The sequence below is a fragment of the Bombina bombina genome, chromosome 4 (genome assembly GCF_027579735.1).
Source record: "Bombina bombina isolate aBomBom1 chromosome 4, aBomBom1.pri, whole genome shotgun sequence".
Taxonomy (NCBI): domain Eukaryota; kingdom Metazoa; phylum Chordata; class Amphibia; order Anura; family Bombinatoridae; genus Bombina; species Bombina bombina.
Window position 1 is genome coordinate 549,272,993 of NC_069502.1, and position 24,612 is coordinate 549,297,604.

Here is a 24,612-nt window from a genome sequence, read left to right on the forward strand (position 1 = left end):
TGTTAGGTTTAATTATATCTTAGGTTAGGATTTATTTTACAGGTAAATTTGTTATTATTTTAACTAGGTAACTATTAAATAGTTCTTAACTATTTAATAGCTATTGTACCTGGTTAAAATAATTACAAAGTTGCCTGTAAAATAAATATTAATCCTAAAATAGCTATAATATAATTATAATTTATATTGTAGCTATATTAGGATTTATTTTACAGGTAAGTATTTAGCTTTAAATAGGAATAAGTTATTTAATAAGAGTTAATTTATTTTGTTAGATTTAAATTATATTTAACTTAGGGGGGTGTTAGTGTTAGGGTTAGACTTAGCTTTAGGGGTTAATCAATTTATTAGAATAGCGGTGAGCTCCGGTCGTCAGATTAGGGGTTAATAATTGAAGTTAGGTGTTGGCGATGTTAGGGAGGGCAGATTAGGGGTTAATACTATTTATGATAGGGTTAGTGAGGCGGGTTAGGGGTTAATAACTTTATTATAGTAGCGCTCAGGTCCGCTCGGCAGATTAGGGGTTAATAAGTGTAGGCAGGTGTCGGCGACGTTGAGGGGGGCAGATTAGGGGTTAATAAATATAATATAGGGGTCGGCGGTGTTAGGGGTAGCAGATTAGGGGTACATAGGGATAACGTAGGTGGCGGCGCTTTGCGGTCGGAAGATTAGGGGTTAATTATTTTAAGTAGCTGGCGGCGACGTTGTGGGGGGCAGGTTAGGGGTTAATAAATGTAATACAGGGGTCGGCGGGGTTAGGGGCAGCAGATTAGGGGTACATAAGTATAACGTAGGTGGCGGTCGGCAGATTAGGGGTTAAAAATTTTAATCGAGTGGCGGCGGTGTGGGGGGACCTCGGTTTAGGGGTACATAGGTAGTTTATGGGTGTTAGTGTACTTTAGGGTACAGTAGTTAAGAGCTTTATGAACCGGCGTTAGCCAGAAAGCTCTTAACTCCTGCTATTTTCAGGCGGCTGGAATCTTGTCGTTAGAGCTCTAACGCTCACTTCAGAAACGACTCTAAATACCAGCGTTAGAAAGATCCCATTGAAAAGATAGGCTACGCAAATGGCGTAGGGGGATCTGCGGTATGGAAAAGTCGCGGCTGAAAAGTGAGCGTTAGACCCTTTAATCACTGACTCCAAATACCAGCGGGCGGCCAAAACCAGCGTTAGGAGCCTCTAACGCTGGTTTTGACGGCTACCGCCGAACTCCAAATCTAGGCCTCATAGACCTCAAAATAATGAATGCATATTGCAATAATGTTTCACTTGCAATAATTAAACATTTTACGCGTTGTTGAAAGGTCAAGTTTAATGGTCCTTTAAATAATAAAAACCCAGCCCGGGCCATGCAGCAGACACAAAATCAAATGGGTTGAGAGCTGCACTCTTGGTTCAACCCTAATCCTTAGACAGCTCGTTTATCTTTATGGGTTCGTGTGTTACCTTAGCTCCTTTATGTACGTGAGAATTAGGTGAGGAGTGAAATTTGTTTTTATTTTATTTGAAGCATGTATTAATACCCAGTCTCTTACACGTTTTAAATTCTTTACGTTTACAGTTAAAATATAAAAAAGGAACGGTTTGCTTTAATAGTAGCCCGGGCATGTCACAAGGTTAAATATGACTAGAGTTTTATAAACAAAAAATAACCTAGAGTCGTCGTAAGCAAACGTGCAACCAAGCCAAGTGCAGATGAGAACCTTTACCCGGTGTCTGAGGCATTGTCATAAGAACATGGTCGTCATTCTCTTATTATGAATTATAATCGTGACCCTCTTTAATTTCTATTTTTTTAAAACCCTAATACAATAATTTCGTAGCAACGATGTAAACACACACAGTGCAAAATTACACATGACGGACGACGTGCCTGAAGCGCGCATGCACACACTGACGTCACGAGACTTTATCTAGCGCTATGATGCTGTAAGTGGGCGTGGTCTAATTTCAAGTCGCTTTACGTCCGGGTTCTGTGTCACTAGTAGTGGCCGATACACTGGTGCTGCTCTGTAGTTTTATTGTAGTAACACACATGAAGACTCATGTTCTGAGCAGTACATAGTTCTTCTATAAACACATTCTGGCTTCTGACAGTGACAAATGACAATAGAAACCCATATCAAACAGATACAGATAGTTTACAGAAGATTAAAACCAGAATACTATCGCCCTTGCTGTCATATTTGTACCCATCTGTAACAGCCGTAGTACACAGACCCTCTATGTGCAGCAGCTTTATCATCTATATACATCTTATAACTGAATTTGCTGGTCAGGATGCTGAACGTTCCATCCGCCTCATTCCCAGTCCCCAGTTCCCAGCAGAGGGTATCCGCAGGTGCCAGAAGTAAGGTATGGTCATTATTTCTGTTAAATTGCTTCACTTGTACTTTTTTTTGCTGCAGTCCTTTTATTGCACTTATCATTCAGCAGTAACACACCAATGATGTACAGATGGATACACAATTTTTAAAGTTAAAGCACAAATAGGCAAACCAAAAATAGTCTGGAACTGGAAGAGACCCGTTTATTATAAACAAGTAAAGGACACAATAACATTCGTATTATAAAATCACTGGCTAATGAATGACAACCAAGAACTTAATTCATTTTTTAACAAAATTCCAATATAAATGTAACTTCTTGACTGCGACAGTTTGCTTTGTTGAATCTCTCTTGTATGCATGTGATTAATACTTGCCCTAGTTATGGCTAACATTAATATTGCACAGGAGACATAATTTGTAAAGAATGCCTATATACTATATGGTTGTAAATCCTTTCTAATGCACTTGTATATCATAATGTGTAATTATCTGTACCTTATCCAATGTCTTAAAGGGACAGTAAAGTCAAAATTAAACTTTCATGATTCAGATACAGCATGTAATTTTAGTCAACTTCCCCAACTTCCCAATTTATATCTGTTATCAATTTTGTTTTCTTCTTTTGGTATCTTTTATTGAAGAGTAAAACTAGGAGTGTTCACGTGTCTTAAGTACTCTATGGCAGCAGGGGTTTGCAACATTATTTGTAGCTTTGTTATACAATATTGCAAACCACTGCTGCTATAGAGTGCTAAAGACACGTGCACACTCCTGAGCTCTCATGAGCCTACCTAGTTTTACTCTTCAACAACAGATACAAAGAGCATAAAACAAATTTGATAACAAGTAAATTGGGAAACTGTTTAAAATTGCATGCTCTATCTGAATCATGAAAGTTTATTTTGGACTTTACTGTCCCTTTAATAAAAGGTGCAACTTTGAAATACTGTTTAAAGATGGACTTTAAAACATTTTTAATTTTTTTTTACTGGGACATATAAGTTTGCTGTTAATGGTTCACGTACATAACATCTAGTATGTAGAAAAAAATGTTTTAGTTAAAGGGCCATTACAGGGATAAAATGAAATGCTCTAGTTTGTTAGAGCGTGTTATTTTATTACTAATGATGCAGCAAAGCTTTGTGTTTCAAGTACCTCTCTCCAACTGCGGCACAGACAAAACTGCAAGCTGGCACTGGCTCAAGAGCTCTCTGATTCATTCACAAATTTCCCACCATCACTTTCACCAACCAGTGTTTGAGAGTGAGAACCATTTGATTTTATGTTACTCTACTTGCCTTCTTCCCTCAGTGATCACAGACACCGCCTCCTATTTGTTTGTTATACATTCACCCAAATACATAACTCTCCTTCTTTTATACTCTGTCCTTATACTACATATAGGTCTTCATGTCATATTTAGTTCTTACAACCCTCTTTCCAGCACTATTTACAGGTCAATAGACAGCTGCTGGACACCAAGGGTGTTAAGAGAAACATTTTAGTGTCTGCTACTGGCAGCCAGGAGGTTAATTTAAATTGTGTGTGTTGCAGCCAAAGTGTTAATTCTGTTTCAGTAGGTTAATAACAGAGTAGATTAACTCTTTAAAGACAACAACAGTATGAGATACACAATGATCGCATCATGTATCTAATGAATAGATGCACCCCATTTACAGGCATGGGATCACAAGCCTGGGCTGGCCTCTATTCCAATATTTCTGCAATATTGGAATCTGCTGATCATGTTGACAGCAGTGAGACCAGTGCCAGTGGGTTATTTAATGTTGTGTTAATCTTACTCACAGCTAAGATGATAATAACATTAGTGTGTGTTACTGGCAGCCAGGGGGTTAACTATTGTTTTTTTATGTGTGTTACTTGGAGCCATGCAATGTCTCTGACAGCCTTGGGGTAAATTACCATGTGTCAGTGGGTTCTTTCCTAATGTATGTTACTGGCAGCCATATGCTTAATATATGTTCTGTTAGCAATGTGTGTATTTACATAAGGCTTATAACATGCAAACCATATTGATAAACAAAGTTGTTTTTCAAAATAACAATAAATTATTTTAAATTATATTACAGTTTTCTATATAAAGGATGTTGCTGTCCGGTATATATGTTTGTGTTTCACTATCACTCAGTAAAGCAATGGGAACCCTTCTTATCAGCATGTGAGCAATCAGGCCTTAACCCCTTAATGACCACATCACTTTTCCATTTTCTGTCCCTTTGGGACCAAGGCTATTTTTACATTTTTGCTGTGTTTGTGTTTAGCTGTAATTTTCCTCTTACTCATTTACTGTACCCACACATATTATATACCGTTTTTCTCGCCATTAAATGGACTTTCTAAAGATACCATTATTTTCATCATATCTTATAATTTACTATAAAAAGTTTTATAAAATATGAGGAAAAAATGGAAAAAAACACACTTTTTCTAGCTTTAAATACAAGTAGCACTTTGCTATTTCCAAACCACTTTTTTTTTAAAATGAGCGCTAGTTACATTGGAACACTGATATCTGTCAGAAATCCCTGAATATCCCATGACATGTATATATATTTTTTAGAAGACATCCCAAAGTATTGATCTAGGCCCATTTTGGTATATTTCATGCCACCATTTCACCGCCAAATGTGATCAAATAAAAAAAAAAAGTTCACTTTTTCACAAACTTTGGGTTTTTCACTGAAATTATTTACAAACAGCTTGTGCAATTATGGCGCAAATGGTTGTAAATGCTTCTCTGGGATCCCCTTTGTTCAGAAATAGCAGACATATATGGCTTTGGCGTTGCTTTTTTGTAATCAGAAGGCCGCCAAATGCCGCTGTCCACCACACGTGTATTATGCCCAGCAGTGAAGGGGTTAATTAGGGAGCTTGTAGGCTTTAGGGTAGTAGACAACCCAAAGTATTGATCTAGGCCCATTTTGGTATATTTCATGCCACCATTTCACCGCCAAATGCAATCAAATAAAAAAAAAAGTTAACTTTTTCACAAACTTTTTCACAAACTTTAGGTTTCTCACTGATATTATTTACAAACAGCTTGTAAAATTGTGGCACAATTGGTTGTAAATGCTTCTCTGTGATCCCCTTTGTTTAGAAATAGCAGACATATAGGGCTTTGGCGTTGCTTTTTGGCAATTAGAAGGCCGCTAAATGCCGATGTGCATCACATGTGTATTATGTCTAGCAGTGAAGGGATTAATTAGGGAGCTTGCAGGGTTAATTTTAGCTTTAGTGTAGAGATCAGCCTCCCACCTGAAACATCAGACCCCCTGATCCCTCCCAAACAGCTCTCTTCCCTCCCCCACCCCACAAATGTCCTCACCATCTTAAGTACTGGCAGAAAGTCTGCCACTACTAAAATAAAAGGTAACTTCTTTTTTTTATAGCATATTTACATATGCTGCTGTGAAGGACCCCCCCCCAAACAGCTCTCTAACACTCTTGGGAGCCATCTTGGGTACTGGCAGCTGTCTGCCAGTACCCAGTTTACAAAAAAAAAAGTTTTTTTTTTAAAAAAATTTCTGCAGTGTAGCTTCCCCCCCCAAAGACTATCCCCCCACCCGCTTCCAGATCCGTTTTTATATCGAGGCATCGCTGCAATAACCGGAAAGCAGCTGGAAGCAATCAGGATCGCTTTTACTACTTTCCACTTACTTTCCTGCTTCCTCCAATCACAGCTTTCCCCCCAGGGTAGTCATTGCCTGAGGCCATGCTGTGATTGGAGAAAGCAGGATTAGTCATTGCTGATGTGTGAATAGAGGATCTCTAGGTGGGGGATGCTGCTCTAGCTGTGAAAAGAAAAAAAGGTAATTTTTTTAACAAAACGGTTGCTTTGTAAACTTTGATGAATGAAAGTTCCCCTGTTTTTAATAGTATTTTTAAAAAACTGACTTTCATTCACCAAAGTTTACCTTCACTTTAATTTGTCCAGGATTCATTAATTTCTGTTTGATCCACAAGTGTGCTGTGGTCTCTACAGGAAGGCATAAATTGCTTTATGTCGTGTGTCTTCAATCTAGAGCAACTTGAACTGGCTTTCTCTAGCATTCACAATCACATGAAGTAATTTTATTGCCCATGCTTTTTTTTGTGAAAAGCAGGAATGTAAGTTTAGGAACTGGCCCATTTTTGGTTCAGAACCTGGGTAGCACTTGCTGATTGGTGGCCAAATGAAGCCACCAATCAGCAAGCGCTACACTGGGTCTGAACCATAAATGGGCAGACTCCTAAGCTTACATTCCTGCATTTCAAATAAAGATAACAAGAGAATGAAGAAAAATTTATAATAGAAGTAAATTAGAAAGTTTCTTAAAATTGCATGTTCTATCTGAATCATGAAATACATACTTTGGGTTTCATATCCCTTTAAGATGCCAACATGCCATCTCCCTTATCTCCCAGAGGCAGTGGCTACATATTTTGAATTTTGTAAGCTCTCATTTAGCAGGAAAACCAAGTAAGTGATTTGCTGTTTTAACATCATAAGGCCTCCCTTTCTACTTAAATATCAGTTTATTGGTATTGAATGTTTTCTTTAGAGAATAAGATTTTATTGTTTATATGTGATAAGCAGGATAAATCCCCAAGGAAACCATGCTGTTTATATAAGACAGTTATATTAAAGGAACAGTAAAAACATTAATATTGAGATAGAGCACATTGTTTTTAAACAAGCTTTGTTCTCATGGTATCCTTAGTTGATGAGTAATCCTAGGTAGTCTGATAGGAGTTTAAGAAAACATGCACATGCTTTTAGCATTTTATGGCTGTATTGTTTGCAACTATGTATGACATAGTTATAAACATTGTTGTAAGCACTGCTGCCAGATGGCTAGCAATATGTGCATGCTTCTAAGCTCACCGAGGATCAGGGGCTTAAAGGGATACTGAACCCAAATTTTTTCTTTCATGGTTCAGATAGAGCATGCAACTTTCTAATTTACTCAAATTGTACATTTGTATTCGTTCTCTTGGTATCTTTAGTTGAAAAGCAGGAATGTAAGTGTATGAGCCAGCCCATCTTTGGTTCAGCACCTGGGTAGCTGCATTTAGCCACCAATCAGCAAGCGCTATCCATGGTACTGAACCAAAAATGGGCCGGCTCGTAAGTTTACATTCCTGCTTTTTTTAAATAAAGATACGAAGAGAACAAAAAAAAAAGATAATAGGAGCACATTAGAAAGTTGCTTAAAATTGCATGCTCTATCTGAATCATTAAGTAAAAGATTTGGGTTCAGTGTCCCTTTAACTAGATCTCACTGGACCCCAGGGCAAAAGCTTTGGTGGGCCCCCTATTACACACACTCTTGTTTGGTTGTTTGCAATTAGCAGAAGCTGAACCAGGAGCTATATAAGAAAGTCGAGCTGCTTCTATGTAACTATAATTCATCCTTCCTTCTTGGTTAGTTTACAACAGAGGATATGCACTTGCATGGCCTTCCTGTATTAATGTGGTTTTTCTGCACAACAATGCCGTTTCAATCCTGGAACCTTGCCATTATATTATTAAGGCAAAGCCAAACACTTTCTTTAAAGCGATATGAAACGGTGGTTCTTTAGTAAAACAAAAATGATATGTTAAATCAAAATAAACATAACAACTTACTTGTTTTCTTGCAAAATTAGCCACTGCCTATAGTCACATAAAGGAGCAGGCATGCTGGCAACCTAAGTAGGATTCCGCCTCTTCTGAACATTGGCAAGAAACTGATTTCTCTGAACAGCAAACAAGCTCATGTTGCTCTTGAAGATTCATGACATCAAGCTAGATATGCCTTGCTGTAGAGAACCCAGCCCCTTGTGGAGTTGTGGCAGGAAGTAATGGCCCCTACACAAATTAAGTTGAAAAATAAGTAAATAAAATGTTATATCCTGTTAAAATGATAAAGAATACAAACTGCAAATATTTATATTAAAAGGGACAGTATACACAAATTTTCTTATAACTGCATGTGAATGGATGATCTATAAAACATTTATGCAAAGAAAAATCTAGTGTACAATGTCCCTTGTACACTACTTAGTGGTTTTTGCATTGCAACAATGAAACAGCCTGTTTCTATCCTTTTATACTGTGATCCCTTTTTCACAAGGGGCACACTGAAGGCATGACATGATGCAAGAGGAGCCTGGGCCACACCAGGCCCCACTGTAGTGAGGTTAGTACAGTACTGATTGCAGGGTTGCACACTCTAGTGACACATTTATAACTGTTCCTAATTGGCCTCAGCAGGGAAGGTAATCTAGGTTACAATATGGTGGCTCCTGTTGCTTCATCAATAATAAAATGTTACACTTATTTTTTCAATATTTAAAAGCTATTATTCTCAGGCTAATCTTTGCTTAATTGATCTATCATTCTACCTAGTATTCGTTTAATGTCCCTTGAAGGATCCGTTTAGAACAATATTCTTGCTTTTCTTTGTTAATTTATTATCACTTTGAATTAGATTAAGACTTGACAATCCAAGGAGCCAGATAGCCATGATTAATCAAATTTACTTTTAGTCTCTAATTTTATGTATTCAACAAACAAACCCATATGAATAAAATAGTTCAACTGCTCATAAAACTGATTGGTGGCTCATAAGAATTCTGCATGGCTTGTAAGTTTCATATGCAGTACCTTAGCCAATCCTCAAACCCCTTTAAGACATATTACTTTGCTGTGCTGCTGTTGGTTTTCGCGCCATTTTAGTTTTGCACAATAAAAAGATTTTTGTTTGCAGTCACGTGACCACTCCTCTGTACTTCCGGTTTTCGGCATCTCTGTTAAGATCAGAGTTTGCTGCGGTGAGTGTGGAGGTTGCAGTTTCCTCTGGAGAGGGAATTCTACAGTTGCAAGTGGATTTGGACTGTTCAGGTAACAAGGAGGTGCATTTTGCTACCGGGTGTGTCCGGTTTTCTGTGCTAGTGGGTTAGCAATTTCTGGAAGGGTAAGACCTCAGCAGAGCTGAGGGTTTTGGGTGTTTTTTTAATGTTTTATTGCTTCATATAAATAAACCTAATTTGGCATTTAAAATTCTTGTTAATTGCTAGGAACTGATACCCAATTATGGACACTAATGCTGAAGTTAATTAATTTGAAAAATGCTTATTGTGTTTGGAGGCTAAGATAATTCCTCCTGTACAGTTTTGCTCTTCATGTCTAATTAAAACTTAAATGTTTAAAGATATGATGTCTCTCCCTGAGCCTCCTGTCTCTCAGGATAGTGTTATCCTAGCTACGCCTCAGCTTTGCCCTTAAGCTTCACATGCAGTGCCCTGCGGTTCCTCTCAAACTCATTTGGGTGTTTTGTTACTTGGGGATTTCGCTGCGCAGATTTCTTCTGCTGTTTCTGCAGATTTATCAGCTTTTCCAAAGGTTTCTGGTAAGTGTAAGAGATAATCTAAACATATTGATGTTAGTAAGGCTGACTCCTTTAAGGCTGCATTAGTCAGTTTGTCTCAATTATCTGATGAGGATGATTCTTCAGTGGCTTCTAAGGGGGAATTGTCAGATTCTTATATTGTAGTGTCCAATTCTGCAGATTCAGAGGAAATTAATTTCAGATTTAAGTTAGAACACCTTTGATTTCTTTTGAAGGAGGTTCTTGCTACTTTGGAAGAATCCAACTGATCTGTTGCGGGGATTCCAAAGAGGTCTAGTAAGCTTAATAGGGTATATGATGTACACTCATCTGTGGAAGTATTTCCACCTCCAGACCGTATGGCAGATATTATAACTCAGGAATGGGATAAACCAGGGATTCCTTTTTTCTTGTCCCCTGTTTTTAAAAAGATGTTTCTTGTTGCTAATGCTATTCGTGATTCGTGGCGCACGGTGCCCAAGGTAGAAGGAGCTATCTCTACTCTGGCTAAGAGAACTACTTTTCCTATTGAAGATAGTTGTTCATTCAAGGATCCCATAGATAAGAAGCTTGAGGCTTTTTTTGAAGAAGATGTACATTCATCATGGATTACAGTGGCAACCTATTGCTAGTATTGCTACAGTTGCGGGGGCAGCATCTTATTGGTGCAATGACTTATCTAATCTTATCCTAGAAGAGACTACTATAGAGGAGATTCAAGACAGGATCAAGGCTCTCAAGCTATCCAATACCTTTATTTGTGATGCCAACATTCAAATTCTTAGGCTGGGTGCTAAGATTTATGGTTTTACTGTTTTAGCTCGCAGAGCTCTGTGGTTAAAATCTTTGTCTGCAGATGTTACATACAAGTCCAAGCTTTTATTTCTGCCTTGTCAGGGTAAAACCTTGTTTGGACCAGGCCTGACAGAAATAATTATTGACATTACAGGTGGAAAGGGTTCTTTCCTACCTCAGGATAAAAAGAATAGACCTAAGGGTCACCAGAATTCTAATTTTCGTTCCTTTGTAACTTTAAGGGACAGAAGTCTTCCCCTTCCTATTCCAAGTCGGATCAATCCAAGTCTTCTTGGAGGTCTAGTCAGCCTTGGAATAGGGGGAAGCAAACCAAGAAGCCTTGCTTTGATTCCAAATCAACATGAAGGGGCCGCCCCCGATCCTGTAGTGGATCAAGTGGGGGGCAGGCTTTCTTTTTTCGGCAGGCTTGGATACGCAATGTTCCAGATCCTTGGGCCATAGATATAGTATCCCACGGTTACAGAATAGGATTCAAATCTTGTCCTCCCAGGGGCAGATTCCACCTGTCAAGGTTATCTGTGAACCAGATAATGAGAGAGGCCTTCTTAAGCTGCGTAAAGCACCTATCATCCCTGGGAGTGATTGTCCTAGTTCCTCTGGAGGAACATGGTCTAGGATTCTATTCAAATCTATTTGTAGTTCCCAAAAAGGAGGGCACTTTTCATCACATTTTGGACCTAAAGTGTCTCAACCAATGCCTCAGAGTTCCGTCCTTCAAGATGGAGACCATCCGTTCTATTTTTCCTTTGGACCATAGATCTGAAGGACACATATCTTCATGTTCCTATTCACAGAGATCATTATCAGTATCTAAGGTTTTCCTTCCAGGACAAACATTTTCAGTTTGTTGCCCTTCCTTTTGGCCTTGCTACAGCTCCCAGAATTTTTACAAAGGTTCTGGGGGTTTTCTGGCAGTGGTGAAGTCCCAGGGTATTGCTGTGGCGCCTTATCTAGACAACATTCTAGTTTAAGCGCCATCTTTTCATCTAGTAGAATCTCATACCGAGATGTTCTTGTCTATTCTACGTTCCCACGGGTGGAAAGTGAATCTGGGAAGGAGTTCCCTTGTTCCAGATACAAGGGTGTGTTTCTTGGGAACAATCATAGATTCCTTGTCCATGAAGATTTTTCTGACGGACTTCAGAAAATCCTAACTTCATGTTTCTTGCCTGTCTCTCCAGTCTGCTATTCGTCCATATGTGGCTCAATGAATGGAGGTGATTGGACTGATGGTTGCCTCCATGGACATCATTCCTTTTGCTCGGTTCCATCTGAGACCTCTGCAACTCTGCATGCTCAATCAATGGAACGGGGACCACTCAGATCTCTTGCAGAAGATACATTTGGATTCCCCAACAAGAGTCTCTCTCGTGGTGGATTTCACAGGACCATCTGTCTAGGGGCACATGCTTCCTGGGTTATTGTGACCACGGACGCCAGCCTGTTAGACTGGGGAGCAATTTGGGGTTTCTTAAAAGCACAGGGTCTTAGGAGTCGTCTCTTCCAATAAACATCTCAGAGTTGAGAGCAATTTTATATGCTTTAATAGCATGGCCTCAACTAGCTTTGGTCCGATTTATCCGATTTCAGTCGGAAAACATCACCTCGGTGGCCTACGTCAATCACCAGGGAGGAACTCGGAGATCCATGGCAATGAAGGAGATGACTGGCATTCTCCAGTGGGCAGAGTCTCACGATTGCCATCTCTCTGCCATCCACATACTAATAGTGGACAATTTCGAGGCAGATTTTCTGAGCAGGCAGACTTTTCATCCCGGAGAGTGGGCTCTCCACTCAGAGGTTTTCACAATGATAACTCTTAGGTGGGGGGTTCCGGAGGTGGATCTCATGGCGTCTTGTCAAAACGCCAAGCTTCCAAAGTATGTTTCAAGGTCAAGAGATCCTCTAGCCGTTCTGGTAGATGCTCTAGCGGTTCCTTGGAGCTTCAATCTAGCATACCTGTTTCCTCCGTTTGCATTGCTTCCACGAGTAATTGCTTGCATCAAACAGGAGAGAGCTTCTGGGATTCTAATAGCTCCTGCTTGGCCTCGCAGGATTTGGTTAGCGGATCTGGTGACGATGCCATCTCTTCTACCATGGAGGTTACCTTTCACGAAGGACCTTCTACTTCAGGGTCCCTTTCTTTATCTAAATCTGATTTCTCTGAAGCTGTCTGCTTGGAGATTGAACATCTAAGTTTGGCTAGACGTGGTTTCTCTGAGAAAGTCCCAGATACTATGCTTCAGGCTCGTAAACCGGTTACTCGCAGAATTACCATACGGTATGGTGTAAATACGGCTCATTCCACTAGAGCTGTTTCTTCTTTATGGACTTTCAAAAATGGCCACTTGGTCCTCCATACATACTTTTTCCAAATTCTACAAATTTGATACTTTCGCCTTAGCTGAGGCTTCTTTTGGGAGAAAAATTCTTCAGTTTAGGTCCGCCTGTCTTGTTCTTCCTCGCTATTCATTCTGTGTCCTCTAGCTTGGGTATTGGTTCCCACTAGTAATTAGAATGTTTTGTGGACTCTCCATGCCAAAGGAAAGAAAACAAAATGTATGCTTACCTGATAAATTTATTTCCAAGCACAGAGAGTCCACGACCCGCCCTTATTCTATTTAAGATGGCAGTTTTTTTGTATAGTCCTAAGGCACCTCTATACCCTTGTGTTATCTTCTTTTTCCATTTCCCTTCGGCTGAAAGACTGGGGGTTATGGGTAAGGGAAATGAAACTTAACAACTTTTTTGGGGTGCTCTTTGCCTCTTCCAGTTGGCCAGGAGTGAATATCCCACTAGTAATTAGAATGTTTTGTGGACTCTCCATGCCTGGAAACAAATACATTTATCAGGTAAGCATAAATTTTGTTATTTTTAGGCAGCATTTTTTTTACGTTAATTTTTAAAGTGATATTTTCTCTTTGTGTTTTATGGCATTTTATTTTGCACCTATCTATCATAGGTTAACTGTATGTAAATACATTACTATTCTGTAACACACTTTTGGATTTTGACCTCTTAATCTCCTATTATCATTACAAGGTCATCCAAAACAAAATAATTTATAATGATCTGCTTTTTTCAGGACCATGTTTTTGTACATTAAGATGGGATTTACGTCCATGTTTTGTGACCTAAAACAATAGCTGGTAGGCATATGGACACAGACAAAAAAGAAACCAGACACAATAAAATTACACCTTTATTATATTGCATAAGCATCAAGTAACTAACAAAGACATTCTTAGTTATGTTTGGAAATGAAGAGATTCCTATGTAACACAAGGAAGTTTTTATTGATTATTAGTATAGCTGAATTATTTTTGTATTTTAGCACTGATAATGTCCTGTGCAAGCACGTATAATGCTAAAGCAAGAATGGCACACTGATTGAGACCTTGGGAAACTTATGCTAATTCCATAGAGGATATTTGTGGCTTGTCATTTGAAGATAACATGCTGTTTGGAAACTGATTCAGTGATTTCAAAGCCTTCAGTAGGGATAAAAGTAGTTTTTCCCTTAGAATTGTTGTTTACAAAAGTCAAGGTCATATTCTCACTTCCTTTGAAAGCATTTTCAAAGTCTCACTTGACTTAAAGGGATGTTAAACAGTAAATACACGCAATACATAATTATGTATTCAAAGCAAAGATTAGCCTTAGAATATTATGTAGCTGTATTTTTACAAATACATTGGTTGTTCAAATATTGAAAATATGTGTAAAGTTTTCGTTTCTATAGAGTACTTTAGTTTCTATAAAGTAATGGGTGCCACCATGTTTGAGCTAGTTTTCTATTTATCTCTGTGCAAACAAATTTAAGTGGAATAATTTTTAGATTATCCTATGTTACACACAATCTTGCTTGGACAATCTCTTTTATTGCCTGTTTTATATCTGTCCCTAATTGTCTTCAACAGTGGAAACAGATAAGTGGCAACTTAAAGGGACATTCAGATGAAAAATGAAACGTACATAGATTACATCTTTGGATAGAAATACAATTACAGTATACATATATTGGCAAAAGTGTTAGCATTTTTTTCTGCACATTCATGTGAAGCATAGCTAGATATTCGCTAGATATTCTCAGTGCACCAGCATTTTAAATACTGTGGCTGCTCAGAGAGCCAGTGGGGCTTGTATCATGTCAGCAATTAGCAAATTGAGTCATTACTAGATGGTACAAGCACCTTAGGCTTTCTGAGCAAGTGATTTATTTAAAACAATAGTGCACAGGAAATACTTAGAGGAACAGTCTACACCAACATTTTATTTTTATTGCTAGTTTTCAATACATACAAATATTTCCAATGCAGAAAGTGACATACAAAATATGGTGCATACAAGCAGTGATGTGGTATAAAGATTGATTTAAGTGCAAGGGACAAGTATCACAGTTAGGTTTGATCCTTTGAGGCTTAAATGTGTTATATAGGTTGTACCTTCCGATTTACTCCTGATTATTAGTCTCAAAAAATTAATTTAAAATAGTTCCTTGCACAAGGCGGTGAGGAGATTTGTCACTGAAATAATAGTATGGAGAGTAAAGCCTCCGTTGATGAGTAGGATTAATTAAGCAAATGCAAAAGTCAACAAACAGAAAACAGAATAACATTTCAAAAAACGTTTGAGAATTCTGAGACCATTAACTCATATTAGCTCAAGGTCACAATGGAAGAGATGGTAAAAAAAATGTTTGGACTTAGAGTGCTTGTGGTGAGTATCTAAGGTTCGAAATATAATTAGTTTGGTGTGAGTTCCTGACAATTAGGGCGAGATTCCAAAAGAAACATTATATCTTGGTAAGCGTCTAGGGTGTTAGTAATTAAATAGTGACATCTTTCAAGTTTAAGATTTTGTTGGACCTCTTGCAGCCACAACTGCATGGTTGGGACTTCTGGCTTTTTTAAAAAACGGGAACATTGTTTCTCTTGTAAGATGTATCGAGTCCACGGATTCATCCATACTTGTGGGATATTCTCCTTCCTAACAGGAAGTGGCAAAGAGAGCACCCACAGCAGAGCTGTCTATATAGCTCCTCCCTTAGCTCCGCCCCCAGTCATTCTCTTTGCCTGCTTAACTGCTAGGAAGGGTAAAGTGAGTGTGGTGACAAAAATGTTAGTTTTATTTTCTCAAGCAAAAGGTTGTTATTTTAAATGGTACCGGTGTGTACTATTTACTCTCTGGCAGAAAAGGGATGAAGATTTCTGCAAGGAGGATGATGATCTTAGCACTTTGTAACTAAGATCCACTGCTGTTCTCACAAGGGCTGAAGAGTACAGGAAAACTTCAGTTGGGGGAACGGTTTGCATGCAAAGCTGCATTGAGGCATGTTCAGTCTATTTTTTTCTAGACAGACTGTGATAATTCTAGAAAAGGCTGGCAATATCCCCATGAGGGAAGGGTAAGCCGTATTCAGACACTTAATAGGAATCCCAGCTTGCATAAAGGGCTCATTGTTTACTGGTGACACTGATAGGAAAAAACGTTTTTTATTGCAAACATAACGTTTTTTTGAGGGACTTTAAGGGATCTTTGTGGCTTATTTAAGGGTTATTAACCCATATGGCTAGTTTAGAAACACTCTGGTGTGTTTCTTTTAGGCCCCATAACATCGAGTGAGGTGGGAGGGGCCTATTTTCGCACCTCAGTTGCGCAGTTTCTTTTCCTCAGAGACATCCAGCTGCTTCTACAGAGGGTCCTGCTGTGTTTTAGGGCTTTAAAGAAGTTTTTTCCCCACAAATCATTCCTAAAGGGCAGGTAGGCGCCACAGCAGAGCTGTGGCAAGGTGCTGAACGTTGTTTTACCGGTTTTTGACATTTTGTCAATCCGGTTTTTGACATTTTGTCAATACGGTTTTTACATTAAGGGGTTAATCGTTTATTTGTCTAGCTGTGCAAACTTACTAAGGCTTTATGATGCTACTGTAAAAATTTCGTAAAGTTTACTGCTTTTTTACACTGTTTTGCAGAGTTTGTGCATCTTTTTTTCTCTTAAAGGCACAGTACCGTTTTTTTCTAAGTATTATTTGCTTTGATTAAAGTGTTTTCCAAGCTTGCTTGTTTCATTACTAGCCTGTTTAACATGTCTGACATCAAGGAAAATCCTTTTTCAATGTGTTTAGAAGCCATTGTGGAACCCCCTCTTAGAATGTGTCCCACTTGCACTGATATGTCTATAAATTATAAAGAGCATATTTTAGCACTTAAAAATATAGCAATAGATGATTCTCAGGCAGAAGGAAATGAGGGTTTGCCATCTAGCTCTCCCCAAGTGTCACAACCAGTAACGCCCGCACAAGTGACGCCAAGTACCTCTAGTGCGTCAAATTCATTTACTTTACAAGACATGGCCACAGTTATGAATACAAACCTCACAGAGGTTTTTTCTAAACTGCCTGATTTACAAGGAAAGCGTGACAGCTCTGGGTTAAGAACAAATGCTGAGCCGTCTGACGCTTTAGTAGCCGTATCCGATATACCCTCACAATGTTCTGAAGTAGGGGTAAGGGATTTGTTATCTGAGGGAGAAATTTCTGATTCAGGAAAGACGCTCCCTCAGACAGATTCTGATATGATGGCCTTTAAATTTAAGCTTGAACACCTCCGCTTATTGCTCAGGAAGGTATTAACGACTCTAGATGATTGTGACCCTATAGTGGTCCCAGAGAAATTGTGTAAAATGGACAAATACTTAGAGGTTCCTGTTTACACTGATGTTTTCTCTTGTAAGATGTATCAAGTCCACGGATTAATCCTTACTTGTGGGATATTCTCCTTCCCTACAGGAAGTGGCAAAGAGAGCACCCACAGCAGAGCTGCCTATATAGCTCCTCCCTTAGCTCCACCCCCCAGTCATTCTCTTTGCCTACTCTAAGTACTAGGAAGGGCAGAGCGAGTGTGGTGACAAAATTTTCGTTCCTTTCGGAACTTTAAGAGTGGTCCCGCTTCAGCTTCCTCTGCTGCAAAGCAAGAGGGGAATTTTGCCCAATCCAAGTCAGTCTGGAGACCTAACCAGGCTTGGAACAAGAGTAAACAGGCCAAGAAGCCTGCAGCTGCCTCTAAGACAGCATGAAGGGGTAGCCCCCGATCCGGGACCGGATCTAGTAGGGGGCAGACTCTCTCTCTTCGCTCAGGCAAGAGATGTTCACGATCCCTGGGCTTTAGAAATTGTGTCCCAGGGATATCTTCTGGAATTCAAAGACTCCATTCCAAGGGGGAGATTTCACATTTCTCGATTGTCTGTAAACCAGACAAAGAGAGAGGCGTTCTTACGCTGTGTAGAAGACCTACATACCATGGGGGTGATCCGCCCAGTCCCAAAAGAGGAACAGGGGCTAGGGTTTTACTCAAACCTGTTTGTGGTTCCCAAAAAAGAGGGAACTTTCAGACCAATCTTGGATCTCAAAATTCTAAACAAGTTTCTCAAAGTTCCATCATTCAAGATGGAGACTATTCGGACTATTCTACCTCTGATCCAGGAGGGTCAATATATGACTACCGTGGACTTAAACGATGCGTATCTACACATCCCTATTCACAGAAATCATCATCAATTTCTCAGATTCGCCTTTCTAAACAAGCATTACCAGTTTGTGGCCCTTCCCTTCGGGTTGGCCACGGCTCCCAGAATTTTCACAAAGGTGCTAGGGTCCCTTCTGGCGGTTCTACGACCACAGGGCATAGCAGTGGCGCCTTATCTAGACGACATCTTAATTCAGGCGTCGACTTTCCAGCTAGCCAAGTCTCACACGGACATCGTGTTGGCTTTTCTGAGATCTCACGGGTGGAAGGTGAACATAAAAAAGAGTTCTCTCTTCCCTCTTACAAGAGTTTCCTTTCTAGGGACTCTGATAGATTCGGTATAAATTAAAATATTTCTAACGGAGGTCAGAAAATCGAAACTCTTAACCACTTGCCGAGCTCTTCATTCCATTCCTCGGCCATCAGTGACTCAGTGTATGGAGGTAATCAGACTCATGGTAGCGGCAATGGACATAGTTCCTTTTGCCCGCCTACACCTCAGACCACTACAACTATGCATGCTCAAACAGTGGAATGGGGATTATGCAGATTTATCTCCTCAACTGCATCTGGACCAGGAGACCAGATATTCTCTTCTCTGGTGGTTGTCTCAGGACCACCTGTCTCAGGGAATGTACTTCCGCAGGCCAGAGTGGCTCATTGTAACGACAGGTGCCAGCCTGCTAGGCTGGGGTGCATTCTGGAACTCCCTGAAAGCACAGGGCTTATGGTCTCGGGAGGAATCTCTTCTTCCGATAAACATTCTAGAACTGAGAGCGATATTCAATGCGCTTCGGGCATGGCCTCAGCTTGCTGCGGCCAAATTCATCAGGTTTCAGTCGGACAACATCACGACTGCAGCTTATATCAATCATCAAAGAGGAACAAGGAGTTCTCTAGCGATGATGGAGGAAACCAAAATAATCCGATGGGCAGAGGATCACTCTTGCCATCTCTCAGCAATCCACATCCCAGGAGTAGAGAACTGGGAGGTGGATTTTCTAAGTCGTCAGACTTTTCATCCGGGGGAGTGGGAACTCCATCCGGAGGTATTTGCCCAGCTGATTCAGCTATGGGGCACACCAGAATTGGATCTGATGGCGTCCCGTCAGAATGCTAAACTTCCTCGTTACGGGTCCAGGTCTCGGGATCCCAAGGCGGTACTGATAGATGCTCTAGCAGTGCCCTGGTCCTTCAATCTGGCCTATGTATTTCCACCGTTTCCTCTCCTCCCACGTCTGGTTGCCAGAATCAAGCAGGAGAGAGCTTCAGTGATTCTGATAGCACCTGCGTGGCCATGCAGGACTTGGTATGCAGACCTAGTGGACAATGCCAATGCGGTGGGACCTTCTAATCCAAGGTCCGTTTACGCATCCAAATCTAATTTCTCTGCGTCTGACTGCTTGGAGATTGAACGCCTGATTCTATCAAAGCGTGGTTTCTCTGAGTCGGTCATTGATACCCTGATTCAGGCTAGAAAGCCGGTCACCAGGCGCAAATTTCTTTGGCGCAAATATCTTTATTGGTGTGAATCCAAAGGTTACTCGTGAAGTAAGATTAGGATTCCTAGAATATTGTCTTTTCTCCAAGAAGGTTTGGAGAAGGGATTATCAGCTAGTTCCCTAAAAGGGCAAATATCTGCTTTGTCTATTTTACTACACAAACATCTGGCAGATGTCCCAGATGTTCAAGCATTTAGTCAGGCTTTGGTCAGAATTAAGCCTGTAATTTAAGCCTGGTGCTCCGCCTTGGAGCCTAAACTTAGTCCTTACAGTTCTTCAAGGGGTTCCGTTTGAACCTATGCATTCCATAGATATTAAGCTTCTATCTTGGAAAGTTTTGTTTTTAGTAGCTATCTCTTCGGCTCGAAGAGTTTCTGAGCTATCTGCTTTACAATGTGATTCCCCTTACCTTGTTTTCCATGCAGATAAGCTGGTTTTGCGTACCAAACTTGGGTTTCTTCCTAAGGTTGTTTCTAATAAGAATATCAATCAAGAGATTGTTGTTCCTTCTCTGTGTCCTAATCCTTCATCAAAGAAGGAACGTCTGTTACACAATCTTGATGTGGTTCGTGCTTTAAAGTTTTACTTACAAGCAACTAAAGATTTCCGTCATAACATCTTCATTGTTTGTTGTTTATTCTGGTAAACGGAGAGGTCAAAGGGCTACGACTACCTCTCTTTCCTTTTGGCTGAAAAGCATCATCCGTTTGGCCTATGAGACTGCTGGACAGCAGCCTCCTGAAAGAATTACTGCTCATTCTACTAGAGCTGTGGCTTCCACATGGGCTTTTAAAAATGAGGCTTCTGTTGAACAGATTTGTAAGGCGGAGACTTGGTCTTCGCTTCATACTTTTTCCAAATTTTACAAATTCGATACTTTTGCTTCTTCGGAGGCTATTTTTGGGAGAAAGGTTCTACAAGCAGTGGTGCCTTCCGTTTAAGGTCCCTGTCTTGTCCCTCCCTTCATCCGTGTCCTAAAGCTTTGGTATTGGTATCCCACAAGTAAGGATGAATCCGTGGACTCGATACATCTTACAAGAGAAAACATAATTTATGCTTACCTGATAAATTTCTTTCTCTTGTGATGTATTGAGTCCACGGCCCGCCCTGTTTTTTAAGACAGGCATATATATTTTTATTTTAAAACTTTCAGTCACCACTGCACCCCATAGTTGCTCCTTTTTCTTCCTAGCCTTCGGTCGAATGACTGGGGGGTGAAGCTAAGGGAGGAGCTATATAGACAGCTCTGCTGTGGGTGCTCTCTTTGCCACTTCCTGTAGGGAAGGAGAATATCCCACAAGTAAGGATGAATCCGTGGACTCGATACATCACAAGAGAAATAAATTTATAAGGTAAGCATAAATTATGTTTTCCAGTTCCTAAGAGGATTGTGAATATTGTTACTAAGGAGTGGGATAGACCAGGTATTCCGTTTGCTCCCCCTCCTGTTTCCCATATCTGACACCATGCGGGACTCGTGGCAGACGGGTCCTAAGGTGGAGGGAGCTATTTCTACTTTTGCTAAGCATACAACTATACCTATCGAAGACAGTTGTGCTTTCAAAGACCCTATGGATAAAAAATTAGAGGGTCTCCTAAAGAAAATTTTTGTTCATCAAGGTTTTCTTCTCCAACCTATTGCGTGCATTGTTCCTGTAACTACTGCAGCTGCTTTCTGGTTCGAGGCTCTCCAGATGGAGACTCCATTAGAGGATATTATGGATAGAAGTAAGGCCCTTAAGTTGGCTAATTCTTTCATTACAGATGCTGCTTTCCAACTGGCTAAATTAGCGGCAAATAATTCAGGTTTTGCCATTTTAGCACGCAGGGCGTTATGGCTTAAGTCCTGGTCTGCTGATGTGTCATCAAAATCTAAACTGTTGAACATCCCTTTCAAAGGAAAGACCCTATTCGGGCCTGAACTGAAAGAGATTATTTCAGACATCACTGGAGGGAAAGGCCATGCCCTCCCTCAGGATAAGACAAATAAAATGAGGACCAAACAAAATAATTTTCGTTCCTTTCGGAACTTCAAGGATGGTCCCGCTTCAGCTTCCCCTGCAGCAAAGCAAGAGGGGAATTTTGCCCAATCCAAGTCAGTCTGGAGACCTAACCAGGCTTGAAACAAAGGTAAACAGGCCACGAAGCCTGCTGCTGCCTCTAAGACAGCATGAATGGGTAGCCCCCGATCCGGGACCGGATCTAGTAGGAGGCAGACTCTCTCTCTTCGCTCAGGCTTGGGCATGAGATGTTCACGATTTCTGGGCTTTAGAAATTGTGTCCCAGGGATATCTTCTGGACTTCAAAGACTCCCCCCCAAGGGGGGGATTTCACATTTCTCAATTGTCTGCAAACCAGACAAAGAGAGAGGCGTTCTTACACTGTGTAGAAGACCTACATACCATGGGAGTGATCTGCCCAATTCCAAAAGCGGAACAAGGGCTAGGTTTTTACTCAAACCTGTTTGTGGTTCCCAAAAAAGAGGGAACTTTCAGACCAATCTTGGATCTCAAAATTCTAAACAAATTCCTCAGAGTACCATCTTTCAAGATGGAGACAATTTGGACTATTCTTCCTCTGATCCAGGAGGGTCAATATATGACTACCGTGGACTTAAAGGATGCGTATCTACACATCCCTATTCACAGAGATCATCATCGATTCCTCAGATTCGCCTTTCTGGACAGGCATTACCAGTTTGTTGCCCTTCCCTTCGGGTTGGCCATGGCTCCCAGAATTTTCACAAAGGTGCTAGGGTCCCTTTTGGCGGTTCTAAGACCGCGGGGCATAGCAGTGGCGCCTTATCTAGACAACATCTTAATTTAGGCGTCAACTTTCCAGCTAGCCAAGTCTCACACGGACATCGTGTTGGCTATTCTGAGATCTCACGGGTGGAAGGTGAACATAAAAAAAGAGTTCTCTCATCCCTCTCACAAGAGTTTCCTTCCTAGGGACTCTGATAGTCTCGGTAGAAATGAAAATATTTCTGACGGAGGTCAGAAAATCAAAACTTTTAATCACTTGACGAGCTCTTCATTCCATTCCTCGGCCATCAGTGGCTCAGTGTATGGAAGTAATCGGACTCATGGTAGCGGCAATGGACATAGTTCCTTTTGCCCGCCTACACCTCAGACCACTGCAACTATGCATGCTCAAACAGTGGAATGGGGATTATGCAGATTTATCTCCTCAACTGCATCTGGACCAGGAGACCAGAGATTCTCTTCTCTGGTGGTTGTCTCAGGACCACCTGTCTCAGGGAATGTGTTTCCGCAGGCCAGAGTGGCTCATAGTAACGACAGATGCCAGCCTGCTAGGCTGGGGTGCAGTCTGGAACTCCCTGAAAGCACAGGGCTTATGGTCTCGGGAGGAAACTCTCCTCCCGATAAACATACTAGATCTGAGAGCAATATTCAATGCGCTTCAGGCGTGGCCTCAGCTAGCTGCGGCCAAATTCATCAGATTTCAGTCGGACAACATCACGACTGTAGCTTATATCAATCATCAAGGAGGAAAACGGAATTCTCTAGCCGATGGGCGGAGGATCACTCTTGCCATCTCTCAGCAATCCATATCCCAGGGGTAGAGAACTGGGAGGCGGATTTCCTAAATCGTCAGACTTTTCATCCGGGGGAGTGGGAGCTCCATCTGGAGGTATTTGCCCAGCTGACTCAGCTATGGGGCACACCAGAATTGGATCTGATGGCGTCCCGACAGAACGCCAAACTTCCTTGTTACGGGTCCAGGTCCCGGGATCCCCAGGCGGTGCTGATAGATGCTCTAGCAGTGCCCTGGTCCTTCAATCTGGCCTATGTATTTCCACCGTTTCCTCTCCTCCCACGTCTGGTTGCCAGAATCAAGCAGGAGAGAGCTTCGCTGACTTGGTATGCAGACCTAGTGGACATGTCATCTGTTCCACCGTGGACTCTGCCAATGAGGCAGGACCTTCTAATCCAAGGTCCATTCAAGATTCTAAATCTAATTTCTCTGCGTCTGACTGCTTGGAGATTGAACTCCTGATTCTATCAAAGCGTGGTTTCTCTTAGTCGGTCATTGATACCCTGATTCAAGCTAGAAAGCCTTTCACCAGGAAAATCTATCATAAGATTTGGCGCAAATATCTTTGTTGGTGTGAATCCAAGGGTTACTCATGGAGTAAGATTAGGATTCCTAGTATATTGTCTTTTCTCCAAGAAGGATTGGAGAAGGGATTATTAGCTAGTTCCTTAAAAGGACAGATATCTGCTTTGTCTATTCTTTTACACAAACGTCTGGCAGATGTCCCAGACGTACAAGCGTTTAGTCAGGATCAAGCCTGTATTTAAACCTGTTACTCCGCCATGGAGCCTAAACTTAGTTCTTAAAGTTCTTCAAGGGGTTCCATTTGAACCTATGCATTCCATAGATATTAAGCTTCTATCTTGGAAATTTTGTTTTTAGTAGCTATCTCTTCGTCTCGAAGAGTCTCTGAGTTATCTGCTTTACAGTGTGACTCACCTTACCTGGTTTTCCATTCAGATAAGGTGTTTTTGAGTGCCAAACCTAGATTCCTTCCTAAGATTGTTTCTAATAGGAATATCAATCAGGAAATTGTTGTTCCTTCACTGTGTCCTAATCCTTCATCAAAGAAGGACAACTATTGTACAATCTTGATGTGGTTCATGCTTTAAAGTTCTACTTACAAGCAACTAAATATTTCCGTCAAACATCTTCATTGTTTGTTGTTTACTCTGGTAAGCGGAGAGGTCAAAAGGCTACGGCTACCTCTCTTTCCTTTTGGCTGAAAAGCATCATCCGTTTGGCTTATGAGACTGCCGGCCAGCAGATTCCTGAAAGAATTACTGCTCATTCTACTAGAGCAGTGGCTTCCACATGGGCTTTTAAAAATGAGGCTTCTGTTGAACAGATTTGTAAGGCGGCGACTTGGTCTTCGCTTCATACTTTTTCCAAATTTTACAAATTCGATACTTTTGCTTCTTCGGAGGCTATTTTTGGGAGAAAGGTTCTACAAGCAGTGGTGCCTTCCGTTTAAGGTACCTGTCTTGTCCCTCCCTTCATCCGTGT

At 40.8% G+C, this 24,612-nt stretch overlaps 1 protein-coding gene across 1 annotated transcript in view; it reads left to right on the forward strand.

Moving 5' to 3' along the window:
• Positions 1-1,983: 1,983 nt before the first annotated feature.
• Positions 1,984-24,612, forward strand: part of LOC128656538 (cytochrome b5 reductase 4) — a 1,054,602-nt gene continuing 1,031,973 nt past the window's right edge. Inside the window, exon 1 of the mRNA XM_053710489.1 lies at positions 1,984-2,356. Coding sequence (XP_053566464.1) covers positions 2,282-2,356 — 75 coding nt within the window. The 5' untranslated portion in view covers positions 1,984-2,281. The remainder of the gene's footprint in view (positions 2,357-24,612) is intronic.